The sequence below is a fragment of the Typopeltis vanoorti genome, chromosome 7, assembly GCF_054136105.1.
Source record: "Typopeltis vanoorti isolate ZY-2024b chromosome 7, IOZ_Tvanoo_1.0, whole genome shotgun sequence".
Classification (NCBI taxonomy): Eukaryota; Metazoa; Arthropoda; class Arachnida; order Uropygi; family Thelyphonidae; genus Typopeltis; species Typopeltis vanoorti.
The window spans coordinates 110,046,230-110,071,559 of record NC_143555.1 but is presented as its reverse complement, the minus strand read 5'-3'; the positions used below and the strand labels follow the sequence as shown (position 1 = coordinate 110,071,559).

At 34.6% G+C, this 25,330-nt stretch overlaps 1 protein-coding gene across 1 annotated transcript in view; it reads right to left on the bottom strand.

Annotated features, from left to right (window-relative positions):
- wls (Wnt ligand secretion mediator) overlaps window positions 1-25,330 on the bottom strand; it is a 146,318-nt gene that overhangs the window by 19,490 nt on the left and 101,498 nt on the right. Inside the window, exon 8 of the mRNA XM_090396063.1 lies at window positions 14,907-15,004. Within this exon, the coding sequence (XP_090252189.1) occupies window positions 14,907-15,004 (98 nt within the window). The remainder of the gene's footprint in view (window positions 1-14,906; window positions 15,005-25,330) is intronic.

The window sequence follows — 25,330 nt, the reverse complement described above, 5'->3', positions numbered from 1 at the left end:
GGAGCACCACCTCACACTGAATTGCCAGTATAGCAAATGTTACAAAAATACTTCATAGAACATAGAGAGTGATTACTTGTGCATTTTTTAAAGCATAGCCACCTTGTTTGCCTGATCCCCTGATTGTTGGAAAGTCAGATAAGAGCTAAAAATTGTTATCATTTTCCTACTCTAGCAACTCATAAAAATATCCCTTATAACTGTAATGGAGATGAACTGAAAGCACTAATAGAGCAATTTGACACAAGGTTTGTCGGCTTCAAAAACAAAGACTCCACATTTGCTATATTTGCTCATCCGATGGATGCTGATGTAAATAATGTGCCAGAAAACTTACAGATGGAACGTATTGAGCTTCAGGTGGATTTAGTGCTAAAATCACAATTTAACAACATTGCTTTGATGGATTATTATAAGTTTTATTTGGTGTAAGAAAAATATACAAATTTACGCGCCTTTTCAAGAAAAATCATTTGTCTTTTCGGCAGCACATATGTGCGAAGTTTTTTTTCGAGGATGAAATACAATAAATCAAAAATTCGGACAAGAATAACGGACGAAAACCTCGAAAATTCTATGCGATTATCCTTAAGTAATATTAACGTCGATACTGATAGTCTCGTAATTGAAGTACAAGGCCAATCTTCACATTAAATTGTTATGTCGTTCATTATATTATAAAATTTATGTAGAGCTTTATACCAAACCATTATATTATAAATAAATGAAATATGAAGTAGCAACTTGTTTTAATTAATAATTTGGTCTGGTCCTTGACTCAGAGACAGAATGATAATTTGACCCCCAAACTAGGAAAGGTTGCCCATGCCTGGTTTAAAGTGATGTACTCTGCATAAGTTATATAACACACACTTCTTCCTACTGAGGAGCAGTTGATATGCCTATGCAGAGCTAAGCAAGAACAACTTCCTCTCTATAGTCCCTTAGCAGACTGGACTACCATAGTTTTATTTCAGGTTCTATCTGATATAATATAAACCTGAATTGTACGATAAAACTCAGACACTTGACCTTATTTAAGCTGAATTACCTCCCAATATTTCAGCCTTGTTTAAGTTCACTATCAACTCTGGTTCTCTTTTTTTTTTTTTGGCAAGGAAAATTCTACAAACAAATAGAGGGGACACAGCTATGGGCTCTCCACTTTCTCTCCCCACCACTAATGACTTCATAGAAGCTTTTGAAAAGAAAAGCTTTAAACTCAGCCAAGTAGTAGGTCTATGTGAGGCAATGTTTTGTTAATGTGTTCTCCATTTGGCCATATGGTCTGGATGTTTGCAACATATTTTTAACACATCTAAACAATCAACATCTCAGGATCCAGTTCACCCTAGAAAAATAAACAAGTCATCCCCTTCCTAAGCATTCCAATTACACAACAGCCTGATGGATTTCTAGCATTCTCTGTTTTTTCAGAAAACTCACACACAAATATACTGGTAGATACATTCACAAACAATTACTCCCCCCCCCCCATCCAATAGTATGGAATTATTGAAACTATATAACAGGGCTAAATTAATTAGTTCAGATAACAGTGCCCTCTCTAATGAACTTGACCACATTCACAAACCCTTCTTAGCCAATGGTAACAATTTTCACCATATCTAAAAATATTAAACCCCCCCATAGAACAGACTACACTAAAGCTATCACCATTCCATAGGAACATCTGAAAAACGAACTAAAATCCAAAAAAATTCATCTACTTACAGAACACATTAAAAATTAGTATCCTTTATCTGCTCCACCAAACTTGCCTGGTGTTTACCAAGTCCCTTGTAGTTGTATATTATCCTACTATTGTACTGTGTAGTATCCTAATATTATGGCCAAACAGGCAGGACGACCAACATCAGAATTGCTGATTATAAGGACTATATCTGTTTCCACCACTACAACCACTCAGGACTTGCTTACCATGCTTCGGACACCTGCCATAGGTTACACAGGCCACTACTCCATCACAACAAATATAAATACAATGAACCTGCTTCTGCCTTAAACTACCCAAACATCAACAAATTTGAATGCATGAAACTGACTCAAATTTGGGAAGCTCTCTACCGAACTATTTCAGTACCCAACTGTCAAGGACACCCATTTTAGCCAACTTAAAAAAAAAAAAAGGGGGGGGTGCACTATCTAGAACTTTAGGCTTACTCTCAGCTAATGTACTTCAGCTTCATTACTTAGCGTAGTGCTGCATGCACATATATTTTATTCCCTGATGATGGCAATATGACTTTGCCGAAATAATGGAATTATGAGTTAAATTTATTATGGTTTGTTATAAATCTTTATATTCCACAATGTTTGTCACTAGGATAATAATGTTTGTTTAATGATCTGCCTGAAACCAGTATACAGGATATACAAATACACAGAAGCAATGAGCTGACTTAGCTGCAACATCTGCAGCCTCATTTCCCTTGATTCCACTGTAGCTTAGGGGACTCCATGTGAGTTTCCTTACATGAACAGATGATGAACACATTTCACAGTGCCTGTGAAAGTAGTGAATTTCATGAATCTATGAAGCTAATGCATCTTTGGTAGTGATTCAATTTTAGATTGTGTAATGCAAGCTCAAAAGTCCTCAAAGTCAAAGAGATATATTCAATGACGAAGTCGAGGGAAAAGCGTGCAGGAAAGTGCTCAAGGAAGTACCGAAATCCATTATGAAAAAAAATGGAAGAAATGTTGAATCAGCAGAGCAGTGAAAGAAATTCCAGAGACAGAAGTAAAGATGAGGTGGATCACACAAGAGACATCAAAGCTAAATCAAGAACAAATAGCAATTAAAGATTAAGACAGATATTTCTGTGGAAATTGAAGACTAGTATAAAGTGAAATGCAACAAAATAAAGGTGGTCAGAAGGGACAAATCAAAGTAGTTAGAGGACCTGTGTGAGGATATCAATAAACACTATGGCAAGTACAGGAACAAGAGAAGTATACCAGATGATTCGAAATATCAAAGAAATGGAATCAGCAGAGTGTAACCAACAGTATATGCATACAAATGTTCTATAGTATTTTTTTTATTTAATTAAATAAGTGTAAATTCAAATTTTCATTTACTAATTACCAGTCACTTTTGTCAGTGTAAAATATACAATTAACTGTTTGTTTTTGTGCATTGGTCATGCACCACGTTAATTGTTAACCAAGTGAATTCACTTAATTTTAAGTTGATTAAAATAAGAATTATAAGTTAGTGTTTAGATATATTCAAAATACATAGGTTAAAGGACTTAGTTTACTGCTTTCAATCAAAATAGTGTGTAGATAACATGTAATGGCAGCAACTGGTCTCACTTTATGATTGAAGATGAAGCCAAAAGTATTATGCATGTTGGAGCTGCATGAGTGAAAAAGAATATGATAACTAGAAAACAGTTGAAGAGAGAGAGCGCTATAAGAGAGACCCAGAGAGCAATGGAAGAAAGCTCCATTAGTAGTGTTCTTTCATAAAGAAAGAAATACATTTAAAAGTTTTAGCTGTTGTGTTACAAAAGGTAACTGCATTAACAGTTGTGAAAGAAATTAAAGGAACTTGATAAATGAAGTTTCTAATATGGAAGAAGAAATGTTTATTAGATATTAAATGTTTCATTAGAGCAATAACAAATCAACAGTTGTTTTGGAGAACAGATACAGCAAGTTGATTTTTGAATGGATGTTTATTTTTCCTTGGATATCCTTTGTATAAGAAGATAAAAGTTGTACACCTTGAAAGTGGAAAGAATGAACATTTTTTGTGGCTCTTCTAGAAGGCATTTTATGAAAGAATGCGAGAGTATTCAAAATGGATGAGTTTATTATCAAAGTCTGAACTTTCGATCTCTTAGTGTAAACAGGAAATCTACAGTTATCAAGGTTTTGAAGGAAAAGAATTGTTTCTGCAAAAAAGTTAAAGAAGTTGCTTCATTCAACTTTTATTTGAAATACAACTGAATTTAACACAGATACATGCTCTTTTTAGCATATTCCAGGCCCACAGAAGATGTGATTTATTTAATTATTTTTTTAGATCTTAAGATGATTTTCTGTTGTTGAAGTTTACTTCAGAATGTTGGATAGCCCTTTTTATTTATGTATCTTGGAATTATTAAACTGTTTTCTTTTTTTGTATATGGAAGTGTCAAGACTAAATTTACTTAATTATTATAAGTAAATATAGGTTTATAAGAAGAGAAATGAATTATCATAGCAATATACATAAATCTAGGATCTTACTTGTGTACCTAGATTTCAGTATAGAAATCTATTAGAACTATCACAGCCAAGAGATAATGAGATAAATAAATGTGTGTGTGTGCGCGCGCGCATGCGCGCGATATACATGTACATATTTATTGCATATACATGCAATAAAATGTTCAATGGCTACTCATACCGCTGTCTTACATTAATTTTTTTGCCATTAATCAGATATTTTAATTTTTGGGGTGATTAAAAAAAATCCGATTATAAAAAAAATTTATCAATTGTATTTGAATAATATACATACCATAAATATGAACGTATGAAAAATACATAATATAAAAGAATATAAAAACAAACTGAAACATTCACTTTACAAATAAAAAAATGTCTTGTGGCAGCTAAGTTGGCTGTTCTGCGGGAAGTTTTACCCCTTCCCGCAGAACATCTTGGGATCGTCTGAGTTGTCATCTTGACTTTGTTCTGTGTCCGTGATGCTGGCCTGCTCTTTTAAATCCTTATACAAGGACATAGCCTTCTCCTGGATAATCAGTAAACTTAACAGTATCACTTCTGTGTCAGATCATCAATTCAGTGAGTCAACAATTTCTCCATCTATGATATTGGGCCCAGCCTTTTCTTGGAAATAATTGTGCCCTTCAATGCTACTGCACCTTCCATGCTTTCAACAATGCGAACAACTTTATCTTTCATTATTGTATTCACTGTCGAAATAGGCCGATTTATTTCCCCGAGCTATTGTTGATAGAATTTTCCCGCCTTCATACATGTGAATTATTTTCAAAGTAATTGCAGACCTTATTTTTTAGATTTATTACCAGCACATTCGGTTTTGCGTTTGCATTTCATTTTAAGGGTAAAAAAAAACGAAACTAGCAGTGATAACAAGCGACTGAGCTAACCACACGAGGCATCTACTACTGTACTGCAATAAGGCTGTCAAAGATGCAAACGTGTTCATTTGCATGCTGGCAGATTTATTATGTAACTGCGAATTTACGTAAGTCGCGTGCTACGTAACTTGAGGTGTAACTGTGAGTGTATATATATATACCACTCGACCAACCAGCCAGCCTGGTTAGCTGAGTGGTCTGCATATTCACCTTTCCAGCCAAAAGGCTGGGAGAAATTCGAATCCCACTGTGGGCATGCATGTTTGCGATTGTCTGTGAAAATACTAGTGGTGATGATGGACGGTAGATGGTGTTGGTGTAGATTATGATGGTAGTTGCAGTTCATTGTAGTTGGCGGATTGAGTGGTGGAGAGAGAGTTGTAGAGTAGGTGCTCTCCTTCGATGAGTCTTTGGACTCCTTGGAGGTGTTACATAATAATAATAATAATAATAATAATATATAAAAAACATTTTACAATGGTGCAAATCATCAACATTTAACTAGTAACCGTTTTAACTAGTAATCTCTTCTAGTTCTCATTTTTAAAAGAGAACTAGGAGAAAAATAGAAAAGATACTCAGTTATATATGACACATGGAGATGGTGAGGTGCAAAAGTAGTTAATTGATAATTTGAAGGAAATGTCAGTATCAAGCACAGAGGGAGAGAGAGGGATGTACTGTGGGACAAAGTTTTAAGGCAATAAAACATCTGAAGAACCATAGGAGTCCTGAGAATGATGAGATGATCACTGGGGAGATGCTGAAGCATCATGGAAAGATGAAGATGAACTACCAATTGTGTGTAACAAATGAGTGGGATGAAGATAAAACACCAAAGAAATGAACAATATCAATTCTAATTCCCATCCACCCCACCCACCCACCCACCCACCCACACACACACACACATAAAGGGCTGCAAAAATTATAAAACAATTGTCCTAATGAGTCATGTGGAAAAGGACTTGCGATATAAACAAAGAAACTAATGGAAAAAAAAATCTGGAAGATGAGCAAGCGGGATTCAGAAAGTCCCATATAAAAATATAAGTATTCATGCCTGGTTTGTTGACTTTCAGAAAGCATTCAACAGCACAGATTAGAAAGTGGAATTAGACTATATTGAATTTTATGGAATGAACAGGAACTTGATATATCTATTGCAGAATGTCAATGATAATGTAGAAGATGCCATGAAAAATTGTGGGAAAACAGAAGAATGATTCCAGACAACAAGAGGAATGAGACAAAGAGACCCAATATCTCTTAAAATCTTTATCATGTTTTTGGAAAGAACAATGAATGGATATCATAAAGGAGAATATAACAGGAATTTCAGTTCAAGGAACAAGAATCAATAATTTAAGATTTACAGATGATACAATCATTACTGAAGAAGATGAATTAGAAAGAACAGTGCTGAAGTTAGTGAAGAAGTAAAGAGACATGGGTTGATAATGAACACTGAAAAAACTAAAACAGAAAGAAACAGTGGATATTATGACATCAGAAGAAAAGAGTATGAAAAAGCAATTAACGGCCAATAGACAAGAGCTGGAAGATGCACAATTTAGACTGTTGGGTTACAGGAGATATGATCTCAGATAACAAAAGCAAAAATAAGCCTATAGGCAATAGATTAGATACAGAAAAGTAAAATAGTGGATTTTGATACAAAGCTGAATAGTACTGGAAACATACATATTCGTGAGTAATGGTCAAAGATACACACTACACATACATATATATGTGTGTGTGTGTGTGTGTGTGTATATAACATTTGACACATACATGCATACACTCCTTGGAAAGAAGTCAACAGACACCCCTCTCCCCCATGGGCAAGGTGCACCGTGACATGTAATAAGTCACGTGTTTGTAGCCGGTATAAACTGGAGGAATTATGATGCTCCCAAGTCAGTGCAACTGTGTCCGGGTGAAATTGCTGCGAGAAGGAAATTGATGGAATTGTGCCATGTTGCAGGCCTATCTGTTTGGCAAATTGGTCGATCCCAGGTCAACAATCAGTCATACCATATTGAGATGGAACTGCAGGGAGTCAATTACAAGTGCTATCTGCAGTGGAAAACACCACACTCATGAAATGTGACTGTAGGATGCTACAAAGGATAATATGTAAAAACCAGTATTCACTGGCCAGACATTGTGGAGTTCCAGGCACTGACTAGAACACAAATCTGCACAAAAACATTCAGAACCAAGGCTCACAACATGGGTTTCCATGGTAGAACTGCAATATGCAAGCCCACATTGCTCGAACCAACATGCAGTATCTTCTTCAGTGGTGCAAAGAGCATGTACAGTGGGACACAGAAACTTGGAAAGCTATGTTATGGAGCAAAGAATCACACTATGCCCTCTACCAAGCAGATGGAAGGGTATGGGTGTGATAGGTGCCATGTGGAAGTCTCTTACCAGAGTGTGTAACCCTTACTATGAAATTTAGTGGTAGTGTGACGGTATGATCCTGTTTTGGCCTCAGACATCTGTTTTTGGTGCCATGAACATTGAACTCTAAGAGGTATCTGAACATTCTGGACAATGCAATGCTTTCAACTTTGTGGCATTTCTATGGAACTAACCACCGTCTCTTTCAACAAGACAGTCCACCATGTCAAAGCTGCTGCTGTAACTGTGGTTTGTGAACATGAACATCACCCTACTTGATTGGTCTCCATAAAAGTCCTGATCTTAACCATATAGAACACTGTGGAATGAAATGGAGCATCAAAAGGGACATCTGCCCCCACAACAGTACAGAACCTCATAAAATGACTAAAGAAAGAATGATCCAAAATTCCTATCGATTACTATTGCATGCTTGCGGAAAGTATGCCCTGTAGGATTGCCGTCAGTCCTACATTTTATTAAGGTGGGTGCCATGCCCGTTTGTCCCTCACACTATGGTGTCTGTTGACTTCTAAGCATTGCATATCAAAATGCTTTGAATAAATGATATAAAGTCTAATAATGGCTATTATACCTTAGAGCAGTGGTTTTTAACTGGTGTTCCCTGGAGCACTTGTGTTCTGCAAACTGGTTACAAGTGTTCCGCTGGTGAAAGATTTCAGATGACACAGTTCTGAGTGTAATTGGCTACTCTGATCCTAATAACTGAAGACTGCTATGCGCATTGACTTCTAAACCAATAGAATATTGTTTATTTTCAAAGAAAATAAACTCCAAATATTATAAATATCATATCTACGCACTGTTTTTTTGCACAGAGAATCCCTAGTTCCAAAAACATTACCGTCAATATTAAAACCTGTACTAGACCAAGTTGTAAATATGGTAAATTACATCAAGTCAAGACCTTCAAAAGCATGCTTTAAAAAAAAAACAAAAAAAACTTTGTATATCTTGTATATCTATAGAAGCCAAATACCAATCTTTGCTTTTGCACACTATAATAAGATGGTTATCCAGGGATAGAGTGCTATTCCAAATTTTAGAACCTTAAGAATGAATTATCGGCCTTTTTTTCCAAAATGGTGTGCTAAAATGGCATATTTAGCAGTTATTTTTAATTACTTAAATAGCGTTAATACAAGTATCCAAGGGAAAAAAGAAAATATTTTGACATCCATTGACAAATTGTCAGCTTTTCAGAAAAGAAAGCATCTCTTTGGAAAAACCACATATCAGGAAAAAAATACAGTAGATATGTTTCATTTTCTCCATAATAAAAATGTAGATGGAATTATTTCTGTTATAACAGAGCATTTAATATTGAAAGAAAAGATTTAAAGTTACTTTCCTTCCTTAAATACACACAATTATGACTGGATACAAAATCCATTTGGCACAGTTAACACATCGAGTTGTGAATTTTTGTTACAAGAAGAACAATTAGTTACCTTGTCAACGAATTATACTCTAAAAATGAAATTCTCTGAAATAACTCGAGGAATTTTTGATCTTTGCCCAAGCCGAATACCCAGCACCCTCCACAAGGGCACTGAAAATTTTGTTACAGTTTTCAACATCATATTTATGTGAGCTCGGTTTCTCAATACTAACTAATATAAAAACTAAAAAGGTGAAAGACTTACTAATAACAACTGTGATATTAGACCTGATATTGCTGAAATCTGCAAAAGCCAACAAGTTCAAATATCGCATTAAAATAAAGTTCAATTTTTATAAAAGGCAAGTCCATGCATATTTTTTTTTTGTTAGTTTTATGACCCTAACGCTTTTGGTGTTCCCCACATTTTTCTTATAATCAAAAGTGTTCCGTGACTTCGAAAAGGTTAAGAACCATTGCCTTAGAGCATCACATCTAAGTGCTACATTAAATCATCATTTAAAGAGATTTTAAAAGAAGGAAAGTGGCATCTTGCCTTGCATTTTAAGTAAAATGCAAGGCAATTGTGAAGAATTGAAGTTATTCTGAAGTAACAGAATAACTCCAACCTTCAAATAACCCTAGCTACTTTTAGCTTCAAATTTGTCATAAATTTGTAAATCACCTAACAAGAATTTGCAAATACACCTCCCCTTTATTAATACAGCTTTTATAGTGTATATTATAGCCACATGCTATAACAAGGCAAATTTTTTTTTTCTGCATATTAACTAATATGATATCTGGCCATGAAATTTCAGTTCATACTAAAACAAGCTATCTTTGATAACTGGTCATTTGATGACCTAGCAGTTGCTAACCTGTTATTAGCATGCAACTAATTAGAAGGATAAGGAGTCTGTTCTACAAACTGGAAATATTAAGCCCAATTATACTGTGTGTATGTGTGCATACACGCACACACACACCCATTTCTGAATCAATAAAATTATTTAGCATGCATTCAAATACTTGGGATGTGATTTATCATACAAAGAAGAAAAAGACACAGACATTAAAATATCAAACTTTGTTAAAGTAAATGGCATAATAAATAATATATTTAAGCCATTTCTAGTACAAAACCACGCTAGAATCAGACTACATAATGTCTTGTCAAAACCAACTCTGCTATACAGAAGCAAAACATGGACCACAAAAAGGAAAGATGAAAAACGAATTCAAACAGCAGAAATTAAATTTCTCAGAAAAACAGCTGGATATATCAAGTAGGACCATAAAACAAATGAATAAATTTTACAATCCCTGAATATAAAAGCAATTAATTACTACATAAGACAGTATAAATAAACAAAAATGGATAGAACATTTAAATCAAATGGACAACAGCAGACTACCAAAAAAATTACACGGATATAAAATAAGTGGGAAAAGAGGAATCGGAAGACCAAGAAAGAGATGGCATGAGACTGGAACAGGCCACTTGGCCTAAAATCCATTTTAGGAAGAAGAGTAGATTAATATTACTGTTCAAAGCATATCTGGGCCTAGTAGAAATTTTCAGAAACATAAGACAATGTTTAATTTTGCTTTATATTACAGAAAATGTTCAACTCTGCTAAATTATCGTGTAAAGTATGATTTAGTTTAGAGTAAGTTTAGATCGTAAGCAGCTTATTAAGTATTGTAGTTATATTAGGATTGAAGTCTATAATTTTAATCCTTTTTGTAATAGGTGAGTAATCAAAGGAAAAAATAAAATAAATACTAATTTTATGGAATTACAATTAGGGCAGAAAAGTCTAATTATGTGTGGACCTATACTGAGCATAGAAAATGGAAAGAGAGTGGCAATAGCAATATTAGGATTATTTATAAGCTTCAGAATAGCAAATGCTATGGACAGAAATAAACAATTTTGGAATAGTTCAATGTAATAAGTGTAAACTTTGAGTGGAAGTCAGTGATGGTTATCTGGATAATGGATTAGCTGATCACTGAACTGAAGTTATGGGATCAGTTTAATAATTGGAAATGGTTTGGTGGCACAGCTATCTACCAATCCAGATACTGGTGAATCCATTAAGGTAAGACATACAATTCATAACATTTTTGAAAGATTTAAAAATGCAATCACAAGAAACTTATAGCAACTGACTGGATGTAGGGATAAAGGGTATTCCAGGAAGGATGTTTGCATTAACAGAAGGGAAATGTCAACATCATCAATTTCCTGATAGATATCCCCAGTGTCTGAAGGTTCAAGAGCTTAAGTGGTTTAAATATATTAACTGGAAAAATTAAGTCTCATATTATGGCAATTTCTTAGTCACGGCTTAATATGTTTTTGATATTAAAGTGCATAACAGTCATTATAATGTTATCAGTAGAGACTGAATAAGAAAAAGAGGAGTGTATATTGCTGATCTGGAATATATTTCACTTAACAGGACTGACGATGGCAAATTCCTATTTTGAGCATGAATTCAGGACTGTTGCATAATAAGCACGGAGTCCATAGCAATTATCACTACTTCTTTCTCCTAAAGTAATATACTGTAGTGAAGGAATTAGTGATAATATTAAGGGCATACTATTTAAAAAGATAAAGAAAAACTAAGTGTTATTAATGGGGACTTAAATACGGGAAATATTGACAGGAGAATGAAAGGTCTGATAATACAACAACAGGTAGTAAATTTCTTGAGCTATATCAAGACAGTTATCTGAAATGACATACATGAACCCAGTATGATGTGGGATGGGGAATCTTGTGTGAAACACTGTTTTGCCCATAGTGGTGATTTCTCAGTATATGGTTTGCCTGTTTACCATCAATTTTATGTTCCAACATAAAATTGATGATCAATGGTATACCTCAGAGATCAGCCTGTGGTCGATTATTATTCAATCTTTAGATTAATGACACCGAGAACGATTTAACAGGAGGCATATAATTATCTGCTGATGATGCAAAGATAGGCAGAGTAAGTAATCAGGAACACAACTGACATGCAGTACTTGGAATGATTTGAATAAGCTGGAATTGTAGGGTGCTTAAAGGACAAAGCTGTATAACTGGGGAGGAGACTTCTATGTAGCCTTTTAAGGAATGTAGAGAACAGAACAGGGCTTCTGACCCAATGTCCAATCCCCGTGGTGCACCCTGTTAGGTATCTACCTATATATTGAACAAACGAGGATGGGCTGACAATTTCAGATTTAGCCAACCAAATTTTATTCCTATTGGCTTAAACCACTATGTAAAATGATGGTACAACATGACAAAATTTCTTGCCGGCTGGAGCGTCACCCAGTTAATTTACATGTTTTCATCAGGGAACCAGGGCAAACAGCGCAAAGTCAGCTACTAGAACAAATCCCAGAACACATTCCAACTCAACAACAGCAGAGCTCAAGATTGGTACTATCAACAAAAGAAGCATCAATGGAAAAGAAATAGAACTAGCAGAGGAATTGGATAAGTACCAGATCGACATAATAAGCATGACTGAAACAAAGAAGATAAAAAAAGGTGAGATCTCTCTAAGCAACAATACAAGATGTTATATTCAAGCAATAACAATCAGGGAAAAGAGGAGTAGCTATAGTATTCAACACTAAATATGAGGATAATCTTCTTGAATGGCATGCAATATCAAGTAAATTGATGCAGGCAAATATCAGAATGGGGAACTGAAACTTATTTGTGCTTTTGGTCCCACAGAGGTTCTACCAAGGAAGAAATGGAGGAATTTGGTGAATTAGAGAAGGCAGGAGACACAATGAAAAAGGAAAAATTGGTCCTTGTTGGAGATCTAAACAGCAGAGTAGGAAATTATTACTAAACATACAGAAATGTTTTTGGGAAAATTTGGAGAAAAATGCAAAGCTAATAATAATGGTAAATGTCTGCTGGATTTCTGTTTAGAACATGGATTAGTTATTACTAACACCATGTTCCAACATAAAATTGTGTATAAATTCACATGGAGATAAGATGCAAGAAATAAGCAAAGTCTCATTGACTATGTTATAGTTGATAGTGATGTTTTCTCACTGGTTCAGGACACAAGTACAGAGGATTTGAAATAGGAAGTGATCACTATCTCGTTTTGAGTAGAATAAAATTGAATTTCATATTGAAAAGAAGAGTGTGTAAGAAAGACTTAAAACAAATCACAGTTGATCAGCTTTCAGAGGTGAACTGTAAACTTCTTCTTCCCTTCACGTATTAAGCCTAGTGGCCTGTTACAGGGCTAACCTTATACCTCCGGGTATGTCCTATGCCTGTAGATGCGCATGTTTATGGGGCCGGTTTACCTGCTTGCAGGAGGGAAAACCCTGCAGTCCATGCCCAAGACCAGCTAACTTGGCTATGTCTGAGAAAGATCCTTAAGCTCTTCAAGCCGGCAACGGGAATCGAACCCAAGCATATGGTTGCAAAGCACTTAGCCACTCAGCTAGCTGCACGGACTGAACTGTAGATTCAAATACACAAACATCATTGAAGAAAAAATGAAAGAGTTTGAAAACAAGAACAAAGAAGAATCAATTAATGTTTTCCTGAAGAAAACATTGATTCAGCCAGAGAGGCATGTGATGAGGTCTGTAAGGATAGAAAAATCAGAACTCCACGATGGACTTGGGAAGTTAAAGAGGCAGCAAGAAAAAGAAGAAAGCATACAGAAAATTCCTAGCAAGTAAGTCAGCTTGTACTCTTAGGGAATACAGAGAAAAATGTAAGAAAGCTACTAAAACTAGCTAAACAAAAGTCATGAGAAGGCTTTGGTAAGAACATAGAAAATAAATATCAGGAATGTGGCAAGATATTCTGGAGGCTATTGAAAAAGCTTAGAAATCAGAAACATTAAAGGTGACATGGAAACTGAAGATAAATAAATTCTAGATGTCTGAAGTAATTACTTTGAAAGACTGCTAAAAACCACTTAGAAAAGCAACTAGAATAGATATTTGACTGAATAGCTTTAAAGCTATTCAAGGCTGAATAGCACCTGCACATAGTGCAAGGGGATGTGCTTTACATTAAGGGAAAAATACTAAGGAAAGTGATCAGAGCTCAATCCACCTTTACAATAAGTTGCCTCAGACTTGCACCACGTGCAGGTGCAAACTTGACTTACTTGTCTGTTTGCTTACCCGGGAAAAAGGATTAAAAACCAAGTTTATATAAAATTGCTTGGTATCTTGAATACATAATATACCCGAGTTAAAAAACTTTCTACATCTATCTCTCATCCTGAGATTTTATTTAATAAGGTCAAAGTTTTACCTAAACAAGTTGCCACAAGGCAACTTGTTTAGGTAAAATTCATAAGCTCTGCATTACTTCAACCTTAGCATTGTCTGGCTCCCACAGATGAGACCTCAATAAAGGTTAAAACCGGTATGGGTAGTGACCATTGCCTTTAATGCATAGCATCATACATCTCCACAAGGGGATATGCTTTACATTAAAGGAAAAATACTAAGGAAAGTGATCAGAGCTATCCACCTTTACAATGAGTTGCTTCAGACTGGCACTACCACGAATTGCCTCAGACTTGCACTATGTGCAGGCACAAACTTGACTTACTTGTCTGTTTGTTTACCTGGGAAAAAGGATTAAAAACCAAGTTTATATAAAATTACTTGGTATCTTGAATCGGTAATTTATAGTAATTTGAATTATAAACATCTTGGGATAAGAAGATTCTGAGAAACTAGTATATGAACTAATATGAAACCATTAAAATTAAAACATTTCTTCTTCATATATAAATATAGAAACATATTACAGATAAAACATATTTCTTCTTATTATTATATCATCTTTATCTAATACATATCTTATTGTCTTTATCTAAAGACAAATACATCAAAACTTAAAAATCCAAAGAGAAAACTTGATATTTTATACTACATACCTCTCACACATTTCAAAAATAAATAAGAAGAAGCAACCAGTAGCTACTGCAGTAAGATGTTTCCAGTAGCTCCGTAATCTATTTCTTTCCAGATCATCCTTAAAAACAAATTTAGTTTCCATTTAATGACATGCATTAATGTTTACTGCATTATGCTAAATATTACAGAAGCTTTAAATAACAAAATCAATGCCAAATATTCCATCATTATTCATAATTCATCACATTTTTTCTACATATAGTTAAATCCTAAAGTGAAAATCATTCTACAGGGCACAATATGAGGTTCACATTAACTTTTCAGTCTATAAAAGATTTGTTATAATTGGATAAGGTAAAAAAAAAAAAATCACTAAATTTCACACCGCAAAAGTTGCTATCTTTAATGCCTGAAATTCCAGCTGCAGTATTTATTTTACAAATTTAGACAACATTAAATAGAGATTATCACTATCTATTGCTAAAACAGTGTCTAACTAACTGTCTGCATAACTCCGAATTCCATTTTACTTTCAGTGAGCAATTTAATTAACAGAAAGAGATAACTGGATAAGCCAATGTTGGTATATAAGAAATGAATTAAGCATGCCACAAGAGAAATTAGCCAGGTCACCAAATAGTGTATACAAAACTATATTGAAAAAAAAACCTGTCCAAAAAGAAACTAGTGGCGCCACCTGTTGTATCTTTTTGTTGTTGGAAGCAACAACCTTCATCAGTGTTGTGTCAACTGTTTATGACATTTGTTTCATTAGAAGCACGGTTATAGTGCCAAGAGTGACAGCGTGTTTTGACGAACAGTCGGAAAATGAGTTTCAAACAGAGAGCTGCAATTGACTTTTGTGTTAAACTTGGTAAAAATTTTACCGAAATGCATCAAATACTTCAAAAAGCATGTGGTGATTAATGCTTATCCCGTATTCAAGTTTATGAGTGGTGTAAGCGATTTCAAAGTGGTCATGAGATGCTTGAGGATGATGAAAAGCCAGGTCATCCAAAAACTGGACTGAGTGAAGTTAACATCCAAAAAGTGCACAATTTCTTCAAAGAAAACCCGAAATAGTCCATGAGATTGATTAAAAATGAATTGGGGATTCCAAAATCAACTATGCACAACATTTTGACCGAGAGTTTGGGCCATCGTAAATTGAATTCGTGATCTGTTCCTCACAAGTTGGCTGACGATCAAAAAATGTATCGAATTGAACACTGCAAGGACCTCATTAAAACCGCTCGTAAGGACTCAAACTTCCTTGAAACGATTGTTACTGGTGATGAAATTTAGTGTATTGAGTATGAACCCGAAACAAAGCACCAGAGTGGTGAGTGGAGACCACCAGAAGAGGGGCATCCAAAAAAAAAAAAAAAAAAAAAAAGTCGCTTGGAGTCAAAAGAAAAGATAATGCTGATTTGTTTCTATGATTCCAAGGGCATTATCCACAAATAATTCATTCCGTCTGGCCAAACGGTCAATGGTGAGTTTTATCTCAAAGTTTAGAAGCGATAGATAGATAGCAAGAATTCATCGTGTATGGCATGAATATCATGATGCAGGCAGCTGGTCACTTTTGCACGATAATGCACCATCTCATCGTTCGAACATTGTGAGACAGTTTTTGAGCAAAAACCAAGTTTGTGTGTTGGATCACTCATTGTATTCACCTGATTTGGCACCCTGTGACTTCTTTTTCTTCCCCCGACTTAATTTGACGATGAATGGAAAGCGATACGAAACCATAAACCAAAAACTGATATAAAAAACTCATTTAACAAATTAACTGACTGTGTCAAATGCTGTATCGATGCTGCGGGAGAGTATATTGATTGAAATAAATGATTTGAATAATTATAATTGGCCTGTGTTTTATTTTCTATCAAAAGTTCGGTTTCTTTATGGACAGAGGGTGTATAACAAGATAATTTCATGCGTTTTTTTTTTTTGCAGGTGCTTTTTTTTATGTTTAGGTATAGTACTGAGAATGAAGGAAAAACAGATGTGCAGTCATTAATTACAGATAGGAAACTTGGTCCTGAAATATAATAGGCTATCATAATTGATACACCAGAAAATAATGATAGAGTTTATTTCGATGTTGAAAGTTTATTTTTCACTTGGTCAGACTATAATAAATTTAGTTTAATCCTTTATCCAAGTGTGTGCAAACAAAGTTTGCACCTGAAAGTATCTTCAGGACTGGGGTAAAGTGGTAACAACACCGGGCAACTCCTTGCAAAGGTGGAGCAAGATACCAACACTCCTATCTCACTACTCCCATAATGCAAAACACATCTCCTTGCAGATATGTATAATGTTATGCATTAAGGGAAGGGCCACTACCCAGACTAGTTTCGACCTTTATTGAGGTCTCTTCAGTGGGAGCCAGGACCTACTACCCCTAGTCTGGGTAGTGGCCCTTCCCTTAATGCATAACATTATACACATCCGCAAGGAGATGTGTTTTGCATTATGGGAGATCCTGAGATAGGAGTGTTGGTAGCTTGCTCCACCTTTGCAAGGAGTTGCCTGGTGTTGTACCACCAGTCCTGAAGATACTTTCAGGCGCAAACTTTGTTTGCACACACTTAGATAAAGGATTAAACTAAATTTATTATAGTCTGACCAAGTGAAAAATAAACTTTCAACATCTTTCTCTAAATCCAGAGTAATTTAATAAAAAGGTGGCACACTGTTTGGCAGCTCCTATAGAAGGAGATGGCCTTGCTAATGCTTCTGCCTGGTATCTCCACTTGGGCCTGGCTCCCACCGAAGAGACCTCAATAAAGGTCAAAACTAGTCTGGGTAGTGGCCCTTCCCTTAATGCATAACATTATACATATCCCCTAGGAGATGTGTTTTGCATTATGGGGGATACTGAGATAGGAGTGTTGGTAGCTTGCTCCACCTTTGCAAGGAGTTGCCTGGTGTTGTACCACTTTACCCCAGTCCTGAAGATACTTTCACGCACAAACTTTGCTTGCACACACTTGGATAAAGGATTTAACTAAATTTATTAGAGTTTATTTCATTATATGGAGGATATGATACAATACAAGAATAAGCTATACCATGCAGAGTTAGTGGCAGCATACATATATAACTCCATCTTAAGCCACCATAATCCAGTGATTTGTACTGCTCATTTCATATTCAAATATGAGACAGATGCAGTCAGTAAATGAGTATAAAAAATATCACTCAGAAGATATTCTAATTATGATAAAATCAATGCAAGAAGCATTTAAGCTATCTTTCTAGTGAAATAATGTGGCTGTTCTGCCAAATGCAAAATGGAGATATACATTAGATCAAACAGAGAACTATTTTCCACTATAAGTTCAGAGACATGAAGCCTACTAAATAGGAGCAAAAAAATTAATAAAAATAAAACAATAAATAAAATAATTCAGCCTCTGAATTATTTTATCTGAAAGAGGGCCTCTCTCAATGAGTCTAAGGAGTTTCCCATAATCATCATCATGCGTATCAAGGATTTAGGCCTAGCATGGCCTGTTCCAGCCTTAGAAGTCATCGCTGAATCATTTAAGAGGACGTCCTGGTTTTCTTTTTCCTAATGGCTTGTACTTTAAGGCTTGGTTTGGTAATCTTTCTGTTTTCATTCTTTGAACGTGTTCCATCCATTTATGTTTATATTTTTTAATTTTTTCTATTATTGGTTCTTGGTTTAATTCTTTCATTATTTCTTCATTTCTTTTGTGATCAAATATGGTATACTTTGCAGTTTTTCTCATTAACTTCATTTCTGCTGTTATTAATTTTTGGTTGTCTTTTTGTTTTATTGTCCAGATTTCGCTTCCATACATTAAAACTGGTAGGACTAATGTATTGTATACTTTTAGTCTGGTTTGTTTTTGAACTAGGTTTGGTTTAAATATAGAGTTAATTACACCTGTTATTTTTAAATATTTTGCAATTTTTACATTTATATCTTTTTCATTTTCATATGTGATCATACATCCTAGGTAGTTAAATGAATTCACCTGTTCTAAGATCTTGTTATCTATTACTATTTTAGTTCTTGCTGGATCTTGTCCTTTAAAGGCCATAGTTTTTGATTTTTCTTTTGATATTATCATACCATAATCTTTGGCTATCTCATTTAGATCTAAAATAGCTTTCTGTAAGTTATCTTCAGAATTTGTAATTATTATTTGGTCGTCGGCAAAAAGGAGAGTGTTTAAGTTCACTGTAGGAGAAAGAGTTTCCCATAATAATAATGATAATAACTACTGAAATTGCAAAACAAAAAAAAATTTGGAAAATTTAAAGATGACTTTTAGAGAGGTTTGTTATTTTAATCTGTGAAACACATCTGTAAGAGGAAGGATTAGAAATTATGATTAAAAAAATGAAAATCCTCATGATGGAATATACATATTATTTTCATGTCCTTCTGAATCAGATTACCTTTAGTTCCCACAAAGAGCTTTCCATTGCCTTGCATTTCAAAGGATCACTTTCTTCCACATCATAAGGATCCAAATCAAATAAGGAGTCACTTGCCAAAGTGCTTGGTAAGAGGAATTATAATTTTTTAGGATTCAATAATTCCAAGACTGCTAATTTAAGGAATAAACTCATGTTAATCTTACTGTGGATATACAGTTACTGTCATGCTTCTTTTTTTTTCTTTTTTTTTTTGAGGGAGTGGATGAGAAGGACAAGCCAAGCAAAGGCAACATTTTAAACACCTTGGAGGATATTATCTTTTCATAAATACTTTTTTGTATGTATGATGAGGAAGTTTGAGCAAAATTTACAGGCATTTACATAATTTGAATTAATTTAATTCAAAGCTGATAATATTCATTCCCTAGAATTAATTAACCTCTAACTTCATGCTATGAGTATTATAATAATGAACTGAAATGTTAATTATAATACTCAGAATTAATAATATCAAGAACTACACTAAACACTAAAAGAATAAATAATCACTGACACCCCAGTCCAAGTGAAATATGCATTTCAATATTGAACCATGTCCAAAACTTAAAAAGAGAGTACCTCAAAACATTTTAAGATATCTTGTTTTGTCTCAATTACCTTTTGAAACCAATACATCACTATGCCCATTTCAGGCTAGTAGTCTTGCATATCAACATATATCATGACATGTTACTAGAGGGTATTACAGTATATACAAATCACAAACACAATGAAAAATGTTTTACATTATGATCCCAGAATATTACACAATACCTCAGGTTATTGCAACATAAAATAAATCAAATTCAGAATAATTATAAATAAAATTTACAGTTATGAAATGGTTAAACAATATTAACCAACTTTAAAAATTTTTAATTTTCACATTAAGTTTGGCATTCCTTGGACAAAAATGGTAGTTAAATGACGGTGAAATAGTTATATCAGTATACAGCTAGGGACAAATAAGTTGGTGTTCTATAACAGTGAGTTTCCTCAGCTCCTCTGCAAATATTCATCACCTCTCATACAACCAAATAAATGAAATGAGTGAAAATGCTAGATGGTATGGTTACAATTCTAGAAGACAATCACCTGTGAGACGGTGAACATCAGGCACATAACTATCTTTGGTAATCCCATTCATTCCTTATTTGGGCAGTTAACAGAACTCATTTTTCTATAGGAGCAATGCTATATGATATAATTGAAGATTCTGTTCCCAATCAAGAGCTTAACTGCTGACTGAAAAAAAATAGTTCTTGCCAACATTAAAATGCTACATCCTTAATCTCAATATGCTTTTCTTAAGGTCCTCAAAATTAACATTTTGGATAGTTACAGGCAGACTAACAGGCACATGATGCTGATGTTTCGTGGGAAATAAGCTCTTAACCAATTGCTAAATTTCAACCACTCTTCCAGAATTGCTTTTACATTCATTGTTTGACTGATTCTACTAGCAACCATCATGGCATAGTTTTTGCAATGCTTATTATAAGAAGCACCACCACTCACTCTCACTATACTTTCTTTTTCTCATACACGGGTAGACACATTTAAACACATGATGTAAAGAGTCCAACCAGTATAACTCTATTGAAATGGCATTGAAGTGGGAATAAATGAAAGCTGGAATACACAATGATGCAGTGGCAAATATTACAGCACTCTCATTATAGTACACTTGTAGGAACTACAGAAACAGTTTGCTATAGTGAATTTCATTTTTTCATATAGCACTTGTATCTATGGAACTTTGGTCTAGACCAGTGTTTCTCAACGTGGGGCAATTTGAATATTTTGGGGGACAATTAGAAGATGTACATGTGCATATTTATATTATACTTTTTCAGAACTTGGCTGACTATTATGCTAGGGGGGGGGGGCATCAAAATCTTTGAGACGTTGAGGTGGGCCATCAAGATCAAGAAACCCAGTGTTTCTCAACGTTTTTTTGGGCATGATCCAAAAAAACGTTGAGAAATACTGGTCTAGACTTTCCAATTGATTGCTACAGTGATGTTTGTCACTGTCATCCCACATCACCGTTATCTGCCTTTGTTCAAAAACAGCATCCAAGGAGGGGTTATCCACTTGTTGGTCATATCATTATAATGAAACAACATGAATTAGGATGAATCATACAACTATTTCTGTATATTATCTCTGTCAATTTTGGTCTTCCCTAAAGAGATTTCTATATCCCTCATGGAATTAGTACAGTCTTTCAAAGAAGAAGCAAATATACCATTGACTGCAATGCAGAGGTATCCCATGGACTATGGCTCAATCTGTTGGATAGGGGAGGAGAGAAAGGTATAATTAATTATATATCCACTTATTTTGTCCAAAGACTGCATAAACAAATTATAAAATAAACAACTATCTCCTATTAAGAATTAAAAGGTGCTAAACTAACCTTTCTTCTCTCCTTCAGCATGTTACCAAAGATAGATAAATAAAAAACGAGTTTAGTTATGAGTTACAATATAAAGGACTTACTAATAAAATGTGCTTAATTATAAACTACTATATAAGATTAAACCTGCATATATAATTTTTCACTATAAATCAAGAATTAAGGAATATAAGCAAGAGAAAAAAGACATTAAAACAATATGGAAACAGAAATCCGTCTCTCCTTGATGAAAAGCACATGAAAGCTTTTTATATCACACACACATCTAAAACATCTGATGTGTGTGTGAAAAAAAAAAAAAAAAAAAAAAAAAAAAAAAAAAAAAAAAAGTGAACCCCAGTTAGAACTTTTAAACTTTAGCAAACTTTTTATTTTGTTTAATTTTTTATGATACATTCTGTTAGGGAAATATTACTTTTTTTTTATTTTTTAAGAAAAGTTGGTAACTCAATTACTAAATAGCTGGCCAAGGCCAAAATCAATGTAGAAATGTTTAAAGGATTTTACTTTCTATCCTCCTCCCTTTCTTTGTTAGAATGTGACAAAATTTTCAGGATACCTTAAACAACCTAGAAATGACTACATAGGTATACTAGGTATTATTGCTGGGAAAATTCCCATGTTACTCCTCTAAAATAAACTATTATTTTAATGGCTAATATAGCCTACTTTCATTTAGGAGTGCCCCTTATTTTACAATGTCATTGGCTCTTTACTCAAATCTTAGGGCATTACTGAAGTGTTACAAAACTAATATATGAAGAATAATATAGGAGGAAAATTTGAACATACCTCTTTGGACTCTTGTTTTCTGTCTCCTTATCCCGGCGATACGCATTCAATCTGGTGTTAAAAGAGGGGGGGGGGTTAGAGAGAGTAATGCGTGTATGAAGGGGGAGGGGGATTATTTGAAAAAACCCAGGTGTTTTTTTATATATGTATAATAATAATAATAATAATATTATTATTATTAAGGGCAGGCAGAGAGTGTTTGGGAGGGAGGGGTGGGGGTGAGAGAAAAATCTGAAGATGGAAATTATTTTTTGGGGAAGAGGAGGCTATGTCATCTCGGGTAGATGTTTCTGTCTTTGGTGTGCTTGTGTTGTTTCCTATTGGTCGGAGTCATGACCCAATTTTTATGTTGTGGAGTTTCCAACTCTCGGAGATTATGTAGGTCAGTGGACATTTATCGAGTGTTCATCACATTTTATGGCTTTCGGAAATGATAGCCATAAAATAGTACATAAAAAAAAAAATATATATATATATATATTTTTTTTTTGCTCATGAGCATGCTGATCACCTTTTTGTTTATATTGCTTCCATAATGCTCTCTTTTTCACAGTTCCTGCTTTATATTGCTACTTATCTGCTCAATTTCTACTTGGTTTATCCTCCTGACCCTGAATATGGAGTGTGATACTCTCTCTCTCTCAAACAATCTGACCACTTCCCATGCACTACTGACATTCATTCCTTGTACCTTCTTATGCCGTGGCACTGCTCCAAGCTGCCATTAAGTTTGTCATAACTGCCAGCTGTGTAGTTCAACACAAACCCTTTGACTGATAATTCCAAATGTTGAGCAGCTTCCTAGAACAAGATGAATGTTCACCCTCCCTGATCAGAGAACTGCCTATAGATAGATCTGATGATTCAAGATTCCACTAGATTCAAGCTAAAAGACAATACAAAATAAGTGTTCAAATACCAATTTTTAATGTAGAGACTGGAGAACTATGTTATTTAAAAATTTAACCGGATTACAGACCACAGATATGAGAATTCTGGAGGAAAAAAAAAAAAAGTGAACAATTTTTTAAGATGATCCCATATATGAGATCTTGGTCAACCTACAGTATTAGTACCATGGATGGGCAGAGAGACAAGAAGAAAGAAAAAACTTTCACATTTGATTTGAAGACCCATAGAAGACCCTTGGGAAAACTCATAACAGGAGAAATCCAGAGGACAGCTGTAGAAGGAAATGAATGATGAGGGAGAGAAATTTGTTCAGTGGGTCAGAACTGTGAAGGAGTATTGAGTAGTTACTGCATACATCTCAACTGGTTTAGAAGAGATCTGGGAGGAATTATCGATGTCAATTCAGATTAACAGTGGCTATGGAAGTATTTGCAGAAAGTGCAAGTAGTGGAAAAAAGAAAACTTATGTGAAAGTAAGGCATGGGTCATTAATTAATCATTCTTGCTTTTTTTTTTTCTTCCTGTACTGAATAAGTACTGGCCAGATTTGTGATTTGCATGAAGTTAATAGCTGTTTAGAGATAAAGTAACAACTTGAATGAAAGAGCAATCTTAATTTTTTTTTTTTTTTTTTTGGATATTGAGAGGCAATAATTGTAATATGTTTATGCCAAGAGAGATTTGATGTTAAGGTAATCCCAAGAAGGGAATCTCATCATGTCTAGAGATTCTTGATGTTATCAAAAGTAAGACTAGAAAGGTTCTTTTTATGGGATAGCTTGAATGGCAGAATAAAGATATTAAGAAAGAACTTGATATCAACTGCATTCAAGAATGCATGTGCAGAGCTAATCCAAAGTTGCATGGATACCTAACAGAAATGGGAATAAGATTGGTGAAATAAATACAGTAGACCCTTCCCCTGACTTTTGCAGCTGGTATAAATTTTCTATAATGACTATACAAAAATGGAGGTCACAGAAGCAAGGCAATTGGAATGCATATATATCCTTCAAATGAAGATTTTGAATCTTCTTTGGAAAATGGAACAATGCGTTAGATCCTAAATGAAGGAATCTTAGAAAGAAATCATTCATTTAGAGTCTAACATATAAAACTTGCTGGCAAAGAAAAATACCTGCACATCAGTTGTAATTAAAAGTGAAACTTCTTCACTTTATGTTAAATTTGTATTCTTTATTTCAAGTGCCTTATATTTAAGCTGATGTGATTATATTAAGATTTCATTTTTAAGTATGGCTAAAAGGAGAGATAATCTGATTTAAATTTAAGCCTCACTTAAGCTATGTAAAAATTACTGTGAGTCATCAAAAAAAGTTGCTAAGTAATAATTCTTGGAAGGCATACAGCTACACGTGTACAGAGTAACGCTAGCGGCTATAGCTTACTCGGAAAATTACGTTGCCATGTATTCTGTGAATCCAAGTATAACAGCGTCGTAAAAGCAAAGGATGAACCCAAAGGGGTGAAAAGATAAGAGCTGTGTGCAAAAAAGGGACTGAGAAAAGAAGTCGCTCTATAGAAAAATATAAGGGGTTGAGCCTGTATCAGAAGACTCTCTCTGGTCGTAATGTTTCCTGTTTTGGTGGTTCAGAAGTTAGCGGACAGTTTCGCGTAAGGGGGGTGAAGTCTATGATAAGATGTCGGACTGCGAACGCTCTTAAAATGAAGTAGGATTTTATGCAAAGCTGAAAGGAAAAAATTCCAGTAATAGCAGAATCGAGCCGTCGCTGAAAAGTCCCATCGAGTTGTTCCTGAAACGCAAAGATTTGAGTCCATTTTTGGCAGAAGGAATGAAGATAGCGTAACCCCCTACATTGGCGTATGGAC